The sequence below is a fragment of the Zalophus californianus genome, chromosome 12, assembly GCF_009762305.2.
Source record: "Zalophus californianus isolate mZalCal1 chromosome 12, mZalCal1.pri.v2, whole genome shotgun sequence".
Lineage (NCBI taxonomy): Eukaryota > Metazoa > Chordata > Mammalia > Carnivora > Otariidae > Zalophus > Zalophus californianus.
The window spans coordinates 15,329,587-15,347,387 of record NC_045606.1 but is presented as its reverse complement, the minus strand read 5'-3'; the positions used below and the strand labels follow the sequence as shown (position 1 = coordinate 15,347,387).

The window sequence follows — 17,801 nt, the reverse complement described above, 5'->3', positions numbered from 1 at the left end:
CTAAGAGTTCTGATCACATTCTTGAGAATCAAGGAGTAAATCAAAATTAAATTTCCATTTTCTTGTATCTGGTGGGTCTTAGGTTGTTTCCACATGGGAACCTCTACTTGGTTTCCAACAGGACCTGTTTCACAGAAACTGAAGCTGATTGTAAGTAAACAAAAAATCCTTCCCAATTTTAAATGAGACATTGTTTTATTCTAATATATAAAAACTTCTACTTCAAAAGGATTCATTAGAAAAGAAGAAAAATAATCACTTTCTTGTTCACCTACTGACCATGCATTGAACATTTTGTTTTACACACATGTTTGTAAAGATACACATATTATTACTCAATAGAAACCATGTTCAAAGGACTGAACAAATACTGCACACAAAAAAATATAAACAGACTCAATATATGAAAAGATGGTTATCCTCATCAGTGAAAAACAAACTCAAACCTTGGTGGAATACTGTTTCACTTGTAAGATTAGCAAAATCCTGATGTTTGACAGCAGTGTCCTGACATTCACCTACATGTGGTAGAAATGCACAGTGGTACTCTCTCTCTATTGGGTAAGTTGGCAGTACCTATCAGAATGGCCAGTCCACATGTCCATAGTGACATAAAGCAATATTATAATTTCAGTGTATTTTATAATAGTAAAAGATTGGAAATAATCCAACGGTCTATCACAAGAAACTGATCTTATAAAGTATAGAGTCACCAGTGAAATACTTTGCAGCCACCCTGTATACTGACATAAAAAAACTTAAGGATGTATAAATGAGAAGTGCGGAATAATGTATGTTGTATACTACATTTGTGTTGGAAGAAAATCCGATTTCTGCACTTATTTTTTATATGTACATCCATATTGGATACATTAAAACTGGAAGGATGCACAAGAAACAAAAGTGTGACCTGTAAGTAGGTGGGGAGGTAGAGACAGTGGTTGAAGGAAGATTTCCAATTCTGTTTTTAGAGTGTTTTCATTTTGGAACCATGTGAAGGTGTACTCTAAGAATTTTAGGGTCCTGACGTGCATAGTTCTTCAACAACATTTTCTGATTAATTTTTCATTTCTTTGACAATCTACATTTTTTGTAGATGCATACTACTTCATCATATGACATCATTTAGTTTGTTTTAGTTTCTTACTGGGCAGTTAATTTGGGACCTTTGTAAATGGTAGTATGGTACTGCACATAAATTTTAGTGCATGCCTTTTGTGTGTGGGTGTGTGTATGCGTGCACACACGCATGTGTGCAGGAGTGTCAGCTATTATTTCTAAAGTAGAGCTGCCAACAGTAGTTGCTAATGCTGCTGAGGACTCAACATGTGCCCCCAAAATTAACTCCTCTCATCCACATCACTCCAGGAAACAGGACACACTGTATCTCCTTATTACAGATGAGAAAATTATGGCACAGAGAGTTCAAATAGCTATAGACCCAAGATTTCAATCCAGGCACTTGGCATTCAGAGTCCAAGCACTTAAGCCCTCCCCCACCGTACCTTTCCAGTGTTAGTGGGGCTCTTACAGTGTTCTTGTGAGATCAGGAAACATGGTGCCAGTGACACACTGAGCACACCCACCAGTCATGCGACATGTTATACTGTCACCACAGAACGTCTTAAACCAAATGATCTGAATCTGCTGATCTTTGAAGGAGAAATAACATGGGCATCTTCACTGGCTGTGGTCCCCTGGGGCCAGTGCCCCAAAGAAGACATCATAAGGAATATCTCAGGGTAAGAATTAGAAATGTGGAATTAACCATTATTACAATCACTGCTGAATTGGAAGGCTCAGTTGTCATGCTGTCCCTTACCTTGGACTCTCAGATTGCACCAAATGAAAGTACACAGAGGCCAAAGTAGACATTTAATTGTTTTTATTATGCCTATTTTGTAAAACAGTACAAAATTCAGGCAGCAAAGATTGCAGCTTCTGGATGTGCAGAATAAAAGGCTTCCAGGTAGTTATCTGGGGAAGGAGCCCCAGGGGACATGACTAGAAGTTGCATGTGGGCTATACTCAGAGGCATGGGGACTAGGTGCCTGAGGAGCTGGCGGACATTAAGGAGAGAGGTGCTGAAGCCCCTATGGATGGCCCCCTAGCCCCACCCCTGGGTCATGGCAGAATTTGTTCTTTTGGCAGAGTGAAAGTTTCTGTTTGGAAACAGTGGTTTGGAAACCTGTTCTGCAATAATGACACAAGGGAAGAAGACACATTTGAACTGAAATAACCCAAACCAAGAAAGCAAGCCCCAACTAGATTCTCAGCAGACGTTTTTAGGAACAATAGCCAATGGAGACAAGTGGACCCTTGGTGCCACCATGTGTTAGGAACTCTTCCCATTGCCATAGAGTGCTGGTCTCCCAAACAGATAGAAGGTGATGATGGTGGAGTAGATCAGGCTCTTGAAGAAGAGGAGGAGGTAGGTGTAGTAGGCAGAAGTGGTCTTGAGCTGTAGCTGCAGGGTGGCTAAAAGAGGTCATTTATTAGTTTCACCTGTTCTTTTGAAAGACTAGGTCTTATTAATGGGAGGGTGGTCATATTATACATTTTTGAATATCTAGGTTGAAGGGATACCCCCACCACAAAACAACCCAACAGTAAACATCTATCCACCCACATCATCACCGGCACCGGCACCAGCACCAGCACCAGCACCACCAAGACATCTCAGAATCCAGCTTGTACGTCAAGTCAAACAACAACCTCTGGGAAATTCACTTAGAACATTTCAACGTATTAAAAAAGTAAGGTTAGGTCTTAGATGAATGAGTCAACCTGACAAAAAGCACTGGTGGTAAGTAGCTTTTACCATTTCCTCACACCTACCATGTCTGTAAGTAATAATAGCTAATGTGCTTTAACCACTAACTAAATGGCAGACATTTAATTTGAGAGGTTTGTGTGCAAAGCTTTAATCTTACTTAATTTTTCAATAACTTAGGAGATTATTATTTTCATTGTCATTTCACAAATAAATTGAGGACAGAGATGTAACTTGCCTGATGTCATACAATTTACTAAGTACCACAAGTCAGATTTTATCCCAGCAACATAATGTGAATTCAAGAACACATTCTTACCTACTCTGTATTTCTGAATCTCCATATGCAATAAATACTCCTGACAACAAACAGTTAAGCATAAATATAAAGATGAATTGCTGATTTAGAAGCATCTTAGCCATTACACATTGTGCATTAATGAGAGTCCTATCAAGGGTACAAGCAGTGGAAATTTGGTTGTGTTCAATGTAGGGTGGGTGGAGGTTTTAGTAAAGAGGGCATTAGTTGTGATGAGCACTGGGTGATGTGTGGAAGTGTTGAATCTATATAGTACACCTGAAACTAATATTACACTATATGTTAACCAACTGGGATTTAAATACAAACTTTAAAAAATAATAAGGTGCAAGAAAGCGGCGAATCCAAATTCTCTGCAACTTTAGGAGGTCAAACACACTCTCTTGTCTTTCCTGAATACCCTTATTGTAGCTATGCTGTTATAGGATAATTTCATTTATTATCCTTCGAAGTTTTGTAGGAAATATATGATGTCAAGAAATAATTAATGCTAATGATGGTGGGACAAATTGGCTACTCAATGAACCATCAGGTTGAGTCTGTTCTTATGGAAATTTCTTTTATGTGTTTATCTCCAAAGAGTCAGAACTCCCAAATCATTAGCCCTTGGTGTGGAAAGGGACCTGAATGGTGCTGTGCTCATAACTTCTTAACCTTGGCCAGGTAATATGTTAGCCAAGGTCCAGAGGCCCCTTGAGATTGGACATGGAGGACAGATCAGCAGGGCTAGAGTTAATGCTCCTCGTCACATTCTTTGTACATATGAGGGGAGAAAGGGCCAGAAACCAGTACTTACAATGTATCAGCTAAATGAGATACCCTATGCTAGACATTCCACATATGTGACATTATATCTTCAGTAACCAAGTGAGGCATTATTCATGTTATTCCTCCTTGGCTCAGAAAATGTTTACTGTACCCATATTCATGCAACTAATAATTAAAAGACTGTTGTTAATGTCCAGTCTGTGGCACTTGAAGCTCTGCATTCACATCTGTTCCTGTGTGAGCACCTGTCTCAGGGCCTTAGGTTTGGGATTTCTTGCTCTATGATGACATCATAGAGGAAAAATAGAAAATTGAGTTAAGTGTATGAATTGTTGACTCAGATAGTCTTAGTTGAAGCCCCAGATCTCGCTGTGTGGCACGGTGCAAGGGACTTAGTTAATTTCAGTTTCTTGCCCTCATGTGTAAAATGAGAATAAAATCTTTCACAGTGCGTATTAAAAGAATTAAACAAAATGCATTCACAGTGCAGCATGCCTTCTGTATCAAACTCTTGGCAGTTACTAACTGCCAGCTAGAACAAAGACTTAAAAAAAAAAAAACCGCTGGAAGCAACTTGATATCATGTTTCCTTAGGAGAAACAAAGGCCACAGAAATGAAGTCCAATATTGAAAGAATTAAGATCACATCATTGCACCCCTAATTTATAGTCCTCTCACATCCAAACAGCATTTACTGTATGAAGATGACTTCACATATCACTCAGTCTATTTTGTAAGATCCAGCTCTTCTGAGGTTTCTACCTGAAGCCAGGGGAGTTCAAAAGTTAAGTTGATTAGGAGGAAAAAAATGCTCTAGCATAACATAACATAAAGGCAAACATAGACAAAAACTTACCTTCTTCAATTTCTGTAGAATCCAGAGCAGTGAGCTCTAAAAGAAATGAGAACAAGTATTATTCAAATGTTCATATTCATCATTTGACAGGTATCTGTGTTGTGGATAGATAGATGATAGATAGATGATAGATGATAGATAGATGATAGATAGATAGATATAGATAGATGATAAAACAATTAGTCAACAGAGAGGAGAGCCATTACTAATATGAGCCTCACAATTCCAGAAATGGTTGGTCTGATTCTCTGTAATTCAGTAGATCAATTCATATATTGTATTTCTGCAAGTGAAGATGTTGAAGTTCATGAATGATGCATTTTTTTTTCCTTCTTTTCTCACAACACGAGGGTAATGTCTTAGATTATGTTGTTTCCTTCTGTGCTCCTAGGTCCCAGCACAGAGCCTGCTGCACAGGAGGTGTTCTATAAATACTTGTTAAATGGAAAAATAACCAGGAACAGTGGCTGCTGTACTGTCCTCAGCACCCACTGTCGACATGAAGGGTTGCTACCAAAATGAATTCATCCAACCCTAGAATGCACGGCAGAATCTTAGATGTTGGAAGGAGTCTGGTTTAGGTCAATTTCCATCTAAGCTACAGAGAACAGCCCGACCTCCAATCATGCACGCCCCGGTACCCCCGGTACCCCAGCTCCTGCACATGATTTTCTGGAGTGGGGGTGCTGTTTGCAGACATGACAATAATACTAATGAAAGCCAATTCCTATTGAGTAATTATTACTGTGCAAGGTACTATGTGAAAGTTCATCATTCATCTCATCTGATCCCCCAGTAACAATGTTGTGAGATGAATTTGGAAGACTCCATGTAAGACACGAGGAAATAAGGTTTAGTGAGTAATTAACTTGCCAAGAGTCATACCAGTGACTGGTAGAGCCAGCACTCAAAGGTCAGTTGTGGAGGTTTAGATGAGCTAGAACATGTGGCAAGTACCTTGTAAAACAATCCATTGAAATCAAACATACTCCATCATTGTGGACTCTCAGACATCATCTCTTCCAAATATCTTTTTTTAAAAAAGATTTTATTCATTTATTCGACAGAGAGAGAGAGCACAAGCAGGGGGAATGGCAGGCAGAGGCAGAGGGAGAAGCAGGCTTCCTGCAGAGCAGGGGGAGCCCGATGTGGGACTCGATCCCAGGACCCCGGGATCATGACCTGAGCTGAAGGCAGTTGCCCAACCAACTGAGCCACCCAGGCACCCCTCTTCCAGATATCTTCACTGGTCTTAACAAATGACCTTTTTATTGCAGAAGCTCACTATTTTAGTTCACTTCTTTCCAGGGACAAAAGATAGAGCAATAATAATTATAGTTTTCCGAACATTTAAAATCCGAGGTAAGAGTTATATTTCTCTACAGTGTAAAAAAAAATGCCCAACATACTTACAAAGACAAAATTCCTTTAAAAGATCATTGACCATTGGATGCAGGAAGGGAGAGTTGCAAGGTTGTTTCGTTTTATACTTTTCTGCTCCATGCATCCTTATCCACACAGGCATGGTTCTGGTGTGCAATTTTATGCACTCCACACAATCTTCTTTTTTTTTTCTTAAAGATTTTATTTTATTTATTTGAGGGAGAGAGAGTGAGAGAGAGAGAGCACAAGACGGGGTAGGGTCAGAGGGAGGAGCAGACTCCCTGCTGAGCAGGGAGCCTGATGCAGGACTCGATCCCAGGACTCCGGGATCATGACCTGAGCCGAAGGCAGTTGCCTAACCAACTGAGCCACCCAGGCGCCCCACACAATCTTCTACTGGTGCACTCTTAAAAAAATGGGTTTGAGGTATAGGCTTTGGGGTAAATCCCCAAAATAAAATGTTTATATAATCATGTTTAGATGTTAAATTATGATCAAGAACTGACTTTAAAGTGTCTTAAAAGTCCTTTTCTTTTCCATACAGTGGCTTTACTGAGAGAAATAAAAGAGAAAGAGAAGTGAAATAAAAGAGAAATAAAAATTTCTTATCACCATGCATTGATTGATTGAAAAGCATTAAGGTAACAATTTTTCCAATTAAAATCTGTGTGTGTGCCCTAGGTCCTCTTTCTCAATCACGTTGGTTGAAAACTTGGACCAGATCGTTTTATCTCTTCAAAATCACTTCATGGATTTGTGCTTCCATGTTCTATATATTTTTAGCTTTCATCAAAACCAAAAAGAATAAACAAAACACTTATAAGAAACAGTATTAGAAATTTGCTGTAGAAAGGCATTAACAGAAATGCCCTCAATAGCTTTGTTGCTATGAGAAGACCATGGGAGGCATTTCTTTCAGAAATTAATTCCCAAGTAAAACACATCATGAATAAGAACTTCTCCCTTTTCTATAATCATTACCATGGAACGTACTATAGTATATCTTTACTTTGATCAATAAAATCAATACCTAACGCACTTCAGCCCAGTTGTTACATTAAACTTATGCTTAGCTCATTTGCCTCCTGTTTCTTAGCTGTAGAAATAAAAAATTAGGGCTGTTTGTAATCTTAATTCAGTTATTTTAGGAAAGGATATACATAAATACACTAAACATGAATAGATGCATCCATGTCATGTTTTCAAAACCAAGCATTTTCACTGACATTATTGCACTTCTTCATCACATGCCAGGAGAAAGGAAAGATAAGTGTTCCACCCTAATTTGATTGTTGGAAACACTAAGGATCCCAGAGGATAAAGATTTACTTCAGCAATTCAGAGTGGTACACTGCAAAGGTTTTTGCATGTTTTGTTATGTGTTTGTTTCCCGCTGCTTCCCAAGGGCTTATGAACCGCAGGGAAAGTACAGATTGGTTCCTTCTCATGGTCCCTCTGGGGTCTTGGTCTGTGATGTTAATGCCAGGACTTGACTGAGTCTAGTGAGTTACTGGACCACAGCCGGGTCAGGGCACCTTCAGCTGTCTGCCCACACTGTCTAAATATGTCCAGCATAAGCCCCAATGAGGTTCATTTGGGGCACAATGCCTGAATCATGCCTGAATCACAAGTGACCCTGAGTGATTAGGAAAATTATATTCTCTCTACTGTAGTGATCCTCCTTGGGGCAGTAGTTCGTTCTGCATCTCTACCAGGCCTGGCACACACTAGGACTGCAATAATGTTTGCTGAGCAGCTTTACCAATGGTAAGGAATATATCCATTATGTAGAATGGAAGAATAATTGTACACATTAGCTTCACCCAATCTTTATTTACCAAACTTCACCTTAGAGTGGTATATAAAATTCAAATCTGAGAAATCTAAGACCATACTAAAACCATAGTGACCAAATTATTGTAGCTTCTATCTCATTGTTTATGGGTTATACTTTGTGTAGAGCAAGATTGAAGTGAGAAGGACTTTGACCGCTGAATAGAATATTCCTGAAAGATGTATAATTGTTCTTATTTCCTGATAAAGTAAGATCATCAAAAGTGGTTCTTGAGCATTTATGATTTGCGAGGTTGCTAGGTGCTTTCATGTGTATTGTTTCATTTAATTCGTACAATGATCCCCAAAAAACATCACTGTGAACTTCATAGTTTGGATGATGAAACTGAGGCAAGAAAGACTAAGTGAATTTGTCTTTTTCTTTTTCTCTGTATGTTCCAAAGTCCATTTTACTTCAATTCTATGGGAAAATAGCAGGACATTTATGCTACCATTAAAGGTAACAACATCAATGAAAGGTTTCTATTTGTTTCTTTTCATTAGTATTTGACAGAAAAGGTGGAATATTTCCTTTGGGAAGAAAAAGGTACTGGAAAGTTGCATTCATATATACACGTACATACCTTTTTTCTGTGAAGGAAATAGAATCTCTTGATCAACTCCTCCTTTATTCCGCTCGTGTTTGACAATACATTTGTGTTCTTTATCCACTGATGCTCCAGTCACGGTCAGCCAGCTGAATTTCATGTATGTGTTATTAGTCTTCATGGTGTCTCCCTGCTGTGATTTCAGAATTGTTTCGTCATCCCTTTCTTTCCAATCTATCTTAATAACATCAGGGAAAAAGTCCTCAAGGAGACAAAGATATGTTCCAGCCTTATGAAGTCTTCTTTCAGCAATTGAAGGAAGGAAAATTGTGGGCTTGGGAGAAATGTCTGCATCAAGGCTTCTATCTGTGGGTAAGTGGAATAGCAATTAGAACATTATTAGAGAAACACAAATTTTGTGTGGTTGGAACCACCCAGCACAGTGAAATGAGGAAATTTGCCATAGAATTAGTGCTTATCTCAGACCTTTCATCCACAGTGGGTTATGAGGGACTGATTGTCCTTATTTTCAGTGGGAAAACAGGTACAAGAAGTCATGTAACTTGCTCAAAGTCACAACACTTAAGTGGCGGAGTCTGGATTAAAATGTGAGATTTTTTGAAACAATACATAGTCACTTGTCTGAGAATTCACTTCCATGTGTCCTTGACAATATATCAAGTTGACCTTTAAATCTTCAAATTGGATCCCAAATGCACTTCTGAAGTAATGGAGGTCCCCTACTTGATTCCTGATTTTACAAAACATCTCAATCTCACATCTGAACAACTCCAGGATTTTAAGTAGGATAATGTTTAAAACTGCACCTCCCAAATATTTACAATGCCTTGAATTTAGAAGCAATGGGGCAGTATTTCCAAAACTGCTATTAGAAAGCTTATTTTTTTCAGAAATGCTTTTGTATTAACTTTATCAAGTAACACACATCAGAATTTTGTTTTGCTTTGGAAAATGTTCACTGAAAGCACATTTTTGTATTGGAATTTCATTTGAGGTTTATATATGACTAAGATGACACCATATTTTGACTCTCAATGTCTCCCTTTAAAGTTGAATCTGCCCTAGAAAGCTGCTAAATGGTTTTTAGAACCCCACAATATCTGTGATTTCACCTGTTGAATAAAGTATATATATAATTGGTGTAATGTTAGAAGTATGGTTCCAGAGTTTCTTGCAGACATAATGTCAAATATATAACAAAACATCTTTGATTTTAAAGGGCATGTCACTTGAATACTGGTATGTTACTTGATTATGCATTTATTGTTAGTGATTAAAATTATAAAAGTTAGAATCCTTTTAAATTTATTTCCAACTGAAATGCAAGTGCTTTACTGATATTCTCTTAGAGCTACTTTGGAGTTAGTTTAGTAATTCAATGGGCAGTTTCTTTAGAATTCAATGAGAAATTGGATTTCTCATTCGAGAAGTAAAGGAAGAAAAATCTTTTCTGGGTGGCTCATAGTACTCTTTTTTTTTTTTAGGAAAAAAATTCTTGAGAATGTCTCCTTGTGTAGCAAAGCTCTTATTTTCATACAAAATCAGTAACAAACAATGAGCTTTTATTCATGAATAAATAGAATTAGGTCATAACGTACTTATTTTAACTTTATATATCTTGTGCATGGTGTAAATACTATTTTATTGATTATAATATTAAGACACCGTATATTTCTCCAATGATATATTTTGCTTTTAATTTGAAAAACATATTAGATAAAGAAGATTAATTTTTCAATTGTATGATATTATTTTTTCAATTATGTGATATTTACATAATTTTAGCCTCTAGTCAATATATTAAGGAATCTAATTTTCATCTTAGAAACTTTGTGTGTTTTTTTTATAGGAATACTTCTGATTCATTATAGTAAAGAAATTGAAAATCAACTGATGAACTTGAAAAATTTCTGGATGGTAACACACTGGTTTTACCTCCTGTCCCTTTTCTTTAACTAGACTCTTGATGTTTTATTCTTTTCAGCATAAAATGAATCTTGAGCTTCCACAATTTTCTCAGTGGAATGTAAGTTGTGCATTAAAATAGTGTACTTGATTAAATATGGTTAGTGCCTATATTTTGGGTAATAATATTACATAGTTTTTCCTTCAACATTCTTTTTAAAACGTATTAACAGTGATTTTTATGGCCAAAATCATTTTTATGATGCATAAATTAGAAACCAGATTCCAAGAAAAATAAACCTGTCCAATACACTTACATACATTCATTTGCATAATCACAAAATACATTGGAGTTAAATTGCGGAGTTAATTTATATTTTATTAAGATGCAGCAGTATGAATTCTATATAAATTTACCAAATGTCAACTACATTTTCAAGTGCAAGTGTAATATTTCAAACCTGCATATTGATGTTGATTTAATTATTCTCTATTTTTTCTGTTATTTTTCTTTTATTAAATACATAAAGCTGTTTCATATTTGAATATGAATTTCAAATTTATGGCATTTCTAACTTTATTTAAAATACTAACTGTATTTAAAAAGTTTAAACTTTTTTCTAATAAATGTGAGCATGAAGGCCAAACTTGTTGGCGTCTGACCATGTCTGCCGAAGGTCACCATCTGTGAATGACATTAAGTGTCATGGTGCCCACAGTAATGATGCAGTGGGAGCATGAAATGTGCTCGTTTAAAGACCATTTCTTCCATTTTATAAAGTGGATGTGGAAGGCAATGCCCCACTCTTTCACTTCACATTCCTCCTAAAGGACTCATGCACTGAAGTCCTTTTCTCATTTTATGGTGGGAAAAACATAACAAATTTGAAAATGTAGTGTACTTCATCACATTTTCCCCCTACCTTTGAACATAAAATTTGACCCTGTGTTTCTTGATAGATAATCACAGGCCTTTTTCTTCTGCTTTCCTTAGTGCTTTTGATCTATTTTTATTTCATGGCCTAACTCTACTTGTGTATTTTATTTTAAGCCTTCTCAAATAGATTTTGGAAATAGGTAATATAACTAAGTGAGAAATATTTTGTGCATTAGAACTTGTTTCTTTTTCTGCCCCAGAGCTTGATAGTTTGGTAAGGTCTAACCCAAAGATGACATGAAAAATGGGAGATGTTTGCAAACCCTGCTCTGAGATACAGACACAAAACATGTAGAATTCAAACACACTGAAATGCCAGAGCATAAGGTGGAAGCTTTCATTCCCAACATTATCCCTCACAAAACAGGGGCTGCTTTTTATTTTTTTTATTTATTTTTTTTAACTTTTTATTTTTATTTTTATTTATTCATGAGAGACAGAGAGAATGAGAGAGAGAGAGAGGCAGAGGGAGAAGCAGGCTCCCAAGGAGCAGGGAGCCTGATGCGGGACTCGATCCCAGGACCCTGGGACCTGAGCTGAAGGAAGACGCTTAACCATCTGAGCCACCCAGGCACCCAAAACGGGTTGCTTTATGTTTACGCCTCTCATATTAAAAGAAGCTCTTTTAATACTCTACTTTGATCAAACAATACTACTTGGACAAGATAATCAGCCTGAAATAAACTCAATGTTAGTTTTAGAAGTAGAGCTGGTAAAAGACAGTGAAGAAATTTAATATGGATTTGGTAAATATTACCTGGAACAAAAGTCTCTACATGTTATGCTTACATTGCAAAATATAGAATACCAGAGCAAATAAAAAATGCTTTTTTAAAAATTTTGTAAGAGGGTAATTTTCTCTTCAGATAAACTATCCAGTGACATCATCATAAGGGGATCTCAAAACAGACACTCAGACGCTGAGACGACTCAAAAATTTGCTCTGAAGTGGATGTTTTAGATGCATGTAAAGTGAACAAAATTTTGTAATGAAATTGAAGACAAAAAAAGCAGTATTTCTCAACTGATATTTGTATTGACATAATTTTTAACTATGCAGGTATAATTTCATTAAGATATTAAATTTAGAAGTGAATATTTGAGTTTTATCCATATTATTATAAATTTACATATTCAAGTTGCAAAACCTCCTTCCTTTTTCCTTTATGTCTGGATATTTCCACTGAAACATGAGAGATCACCTTATATTCAGGCTAACAATACTTGAGACAATGCTTATTACATTCTCATCATTTTTAGAATCGAGTGACAATGAGTCTTAGAAATTGAAGTATTCCACAAATTAGACTATTGGTTCTAAATTGATCTGTAGACTAGATGGTAATTATTAATATATTTTTCTGTACTCCTGATTTCATAAAGATATCCAGTAGGTGGCCATTTGAATTCTGGTGGATAGACATTCTTTATCACTGACCATGTCCCAATTTTTATGATTGCTATTTCCATATTTAATTTCATATACTCCTAGCACCATTCACTTGAGATTGTTGTTACATTGATAATATGAATGGATGGAAATCCAAGATGTTAACAGTAACAAGTGTCACCATAATATTTTAATTTTTTCTTTTCTAATTTTTTTCCATAATGAGCATATATCATTTTTATAATTTTAAGAAAGCAATAACAAGTGAATCAAAATTTATTTGCTAACAGATGATTATACAGAAAATGATAGATCCAGTTCACAGTCTGTATTTTTTTTCTGCACCACACTCTCCTAAAAAAAATTGTTTTCAGGAACTCATGAATTACGTCTATGTCACCATTATTAAACTTGATTCCTAGAATTTGCATAGATCATGTAGTCAGTTGGAGAAAAGAGGACCAGAAACTTGCTTTTCAGTTTATGATACATTTGTGCCTATGATCACAACTGCTAAGGAAAACTAAATATGTCATTTCTTTAATTTTTTCAATGTTTTATCACCTTTGTGAAATTCTTTGAAAACTTTTATTTGAGGGCACCTTGGTGGTTCAGTTGGTTAAGCATCTGACTTCTGCTCAGGTCATGATCTCAGTGTCCTGGGATCGCCCCGCATAGCGCTTTATGCTAAGCAGGGATTCTGCTTCTCCCTTTCCCTCTCCTTCTGCCCCTCTCCCAGCTCATGCTCCCTCTCTCAAATAAATAAGTAAAATCTTAAAATCAAAATTTTTATTTGACAATACCTTGTATGCTAGAAACATCCCTATGAGATAGTCTCCCTCATCCAGGCAAAATTTCATCTTTAAGGCTAATGAAGAATGGACAAATTTACCAGACTGAATTTAGGCGAAAAATAACCCCTACCTTATGACATTCTTGAATATGTTGCATAGTTAAATATTTTGATACATGATATTCATCATCCTCTGACCAAATGAAAGTTTAGCAACTTTTTGTTCATTCCTTTCCATTGATTATTTTTGGAATCAAATAAATAAGATATAGAAACTTCTTTACAAAACTTTCAACACAGAAATCTCAAATGGACCTAACATCTACACTTCTTAGGGACCCGCAGTTGCTTTAGCTAGTTAGCTAAAGGACTAGGGCGGAGTCACCAACCTCTCCAAAGATCCTGCTGCTACTTGTGACCAAACTGTGACCAATTCCTAGAATTCTGAGCCAGCACCAGCACCTAGCCTGCAGCCCCTGGATTATCTGCCTCCCCTCCCTACCTTATATGGAAGAATGTAAAGAAAATTTACCTGTAACCCTGAGCTGTGTGCCAGGACCAAACACTTTGATTCTGCTCCAGCCAAATAATCCACTGTGTGAAAAGCTTTTACAAGAAACTCCTTTGGTGCCTCTTTTAAAATTGTGCCTATATTTTTTCCAATATTTATATAAACATAGAAAAATTGACCATGGTAACATTAAACAAAGATGAAGCTCAAGCAAAATCACATTAGACATGAACATAGTCAAGAATGGGTATGAACTGGGGCACCTGGGTGGCTCAGTCATTTAAGTGTCTAACTATTGATTTCAACTCAGGTCATGATCTCAGGGTCCTGAAATCAAGCCTTGAGTCAGGCTCCTTGCTCAGTGGGGGGTCTGCTTCAGATCCTCTCTCTCTCTCCCCCTCTTCTTCTGCCCCTGCCCCTGCTCACTCTCTCTCTCAAATAAATAATAAATAAATTTTTTAAGAAAAGTATGGATATGAACTCACCCCTCTCTGCCTGGTCAGCTTGGTTCTGCCTTTCTCATCTCAAGTGTTGGAGACTATGATTTTACCTTTTCTCACCATTTTCCTGAAATTTCTAATCTCCTGCTTTAAAGGTTTTCTTCTGATGTCATTTCTTTATTAGGGTGTAACTTACAGTTATTGTATCTTTAATTTTCAGAGAGGAACAAAAATAGAAATAATATATTTGAGTATATAATATATGAGTGTTCAATATTTTTACAAGTATTATTTTATTTCTATATATTAAGGGGTGGTTTGACTGCAAAGTGAGTTCTTTCCAGAATTCATTTCCCACTGATACTAGAACAGATGAGTTGTTACAGAGTCTGAAATCTTAATGATGATCTCTTAACCTATTTATTCCTGAAAAATTGCTCCTTTGGGCTTGAAAATACCTAACATTTTCTAGGGTATTGATTTACAATCCTAAACTGCCCATCAGAGGATCCTGTTTGGTTTGGTATCTCTGCAGCTGTCCCAGCAGGAGTGCAAAGGCAGCTCTGAGTTCTGCAGCTGAGCCCTGCATGCAGTACAACTGCTCCCGTTCTTCTGCCAGCTTACATATTTCCTGAAAATTTGATGCCAATACAGAAAGAAGACTGAATGGGATGGTGTCAGAAGGACTTGTCATTTTATAGAAATACCCTGAGAATCACACTGTGAGAATTTAATAAATGTATATTCCACATGACTTACTTGATCTTGTGTGGGAAAAAGAGGCAGTTTTAAGGCCATGATTCAAAACAGAAGCATTGTTTCCACGAGGAGTCATACAAATTATGAGCTACTACTAATAAAGCATTCAGCCAATGTGTCTACTTAAAAAGTCAGGCTACAGAAGAGTAAGTATCAGAATATGAATATTTGGCCTATACGTTTCTAATATCACATAATGGCTAGACCATGCATTTTGGATGGACAAACTCTGTTGGATCCCACTCTTCACCATAGTAACTAGCCATGTAAATTTATGCAATAACTGAACTCTCCAAGCCTCAGTTTCCTTATCTGTGATATGGAATAAGAAGGTTTTCTGTTAGGGCTGTTGAAAAAGATAATACACTGGAACTAGTAAACATGATATCTGGACCTCAATAAATCTTAGCTAATATTATTTTTCTCTTTACTGGATGGTTTCAGGTAATTTTATCCATATTCTTCCACCAAAAAAAATTTATGGATTTTATAAGCAATAGCTATTACATAAATTAAGAAAACAAAAGAGCTCATGAATCCAAGATGTTCTGTGACCCTGGCACCATAAGTAAAATAGGGGGTCCAATGACACAATCCAAATAGTTGTGTCTAGACTAGAGCTTTTTGAGTGTTGAGACTGTGTCTTGTTCACCTTTTTAATACTGTAGCATCAAGCACAGAAAACTGTCTTTAATAAATGTTTGCAAAGACAATTAAATGAACAAACGAAAATTTAAAGCCATACAGACTCTGGAGCTGAAGTGGTTTAATTAGCTCACAAATCCATCAAACTGGACCATCTCTAGGCAATATCACAACACTAACAATAGCACAAATTTTTGATTAGCCTCAACCTCCCTATAGATGCTACAGTAATAAGAGTAAGTGGGATTATTAATATTCTATAGTCATTTACTGTAAGAGTTAATTTTTTTGCACTTCTCTTAAAGATGGACACAGAAACAATCATATAAATTTCAAAAGTTATTAGAAAGAACACCATCATTAAGAAAGGAGCCTTATTAATATTAGAGGTACTTAATCAAGTGTTTCTTATGTAAGAGACTGTCTCAAGAAAAGCATGTTGAACCAATAACTCACACCAATGGTTGTAGACACAGTTCTCAATAATTTTAACTTCAGTCCTGAATATATCTTTGTGTGTGTGTATTTCCTAAAAGTAGAATTACAATCTGCTTGCAAGCAGGGAAGTAAATAAACAAAGTAGTTTTCTTTCCAGATATAGTGACCAGTAACTGTAAAATTGCTGTCCATATGCTGAGGTAATCCTACATTGTTTTTTCTAAAAAGCATCTATCGGTTTTTCATTCACAAGGTTTAAACAAAACAAAGTTACTCACCTGGGGGAGTTACTATGAGCTTAGTTCCTTGTGCAAACATCAGGATCCAGACTGTTACAAAGCCCTAGTCTACTCCAGCAGGCACAGTAGTACATGGCCTCGTCTTCTTGCTCTAAGAAATTTACATTCAAGGTTGAAGTGGAAGTATGAGCATTTTTACTTGCTTCAAGTTTGTTTTTCTTCCCACCTAAAGAAACTTGAACAGAGCTTTCGTGGGTATATGTTAGATGTTCTATCTCCTGATCTGGTTTCTGCCGGTACCAATGTATTACTTTATTTTTAAAGTCCTGAGTGAACACCTTGCATGATATATGGGCACTCTTATCTCTTGCTCTGGAAATTGATATTTCAGGTTGCTCCAATTTCACCTGCCCAAGGCCAACTGCAAGCAAAGAAGAGAAATTCCCATGAACAAATGATATGGGAAAAGGCAACAATAAAGAATTTCTTGAGTCTCTCCTATAGACTGAGGTGACTGGGGGACAACTCACAGGCCCAGAGGCAGGAGAAGATGACTGCTTTCAGGAGTGGCATCCTGTTGGCCTGGCTGGCTCCCCAGTGACAAGGTAAGAAGTGAGGTGCCTGGTAGCAGGACTTGTCATGTCAGTGGCTGGAGGGCGGGGCTGGTTTGGTTTTCTCAGAAGAAGTGGTGGCTTAGGTAGTTCCCTGGGGTTGTTCATGATCAGCCACAGGTCTGAGCAGTTTGGGGCTTCCTGTGCCCCGTGAGTGCTAGGCAGATGGGGTGCGAGGGCTCCCAATCTGGAAATCTGGAAAGAAATTCCTGGTATGAATGTGTCCTTCTGGGGCAGGACAGGATGATTCCCACACCCATCAGCCATTTCCCCCTGGGATCCCATACTGCAGAAACATTACTCAGAAACATGAGGACAGGCCTGCAGCGTTCAGCCCTTATGTCTGTCTGTGTCTGATTTGCTATTGATCTGGGACTGGGATGCAAAACCTGACTTTAACTCTTCTGTAACTCAGCATAGCAGAACAACAGACAGTGAACTATCTTATCGATGTTATTGAATATGCCTTGTGCACAAGCATTTTTAAAGTTAACTGAGATGTCACCAGGCAGATTAAGACTCAGAGAAATCAATTTTCATTTATATTCTGGGTGCCTCCAAGAAGGGACTAAGGCTGCAATTGCTGGGGATACATGGGTCAGAGCCGTCTCTGGAAACCAGCTTTTACTCTC

At 37.1% G+C, this 17,801-nt stretch overlaps 1 gene segment (V, D, J or C); it reads right to left on the bottom strand.

Moving 5' to 3' along the window:
• Positions 1 to 1,870: 1,870 nt before the first annotated feature.
• LOC118356123 lies at positions 1,871 to 17,166 on the bottom strand. The segment is given in 5 exon segments: positions 1,871 to 2,478; positions 4,717 to 4,752; positions 8,517 to 8,846; positions 16,598 to 16,979; positions 17,089 to 17,166. Coding segments are annotated over 5 exon segments (934 nt in total).
• Positions 17,167 to 17,801: the final 635 nt, after the last annotated feature.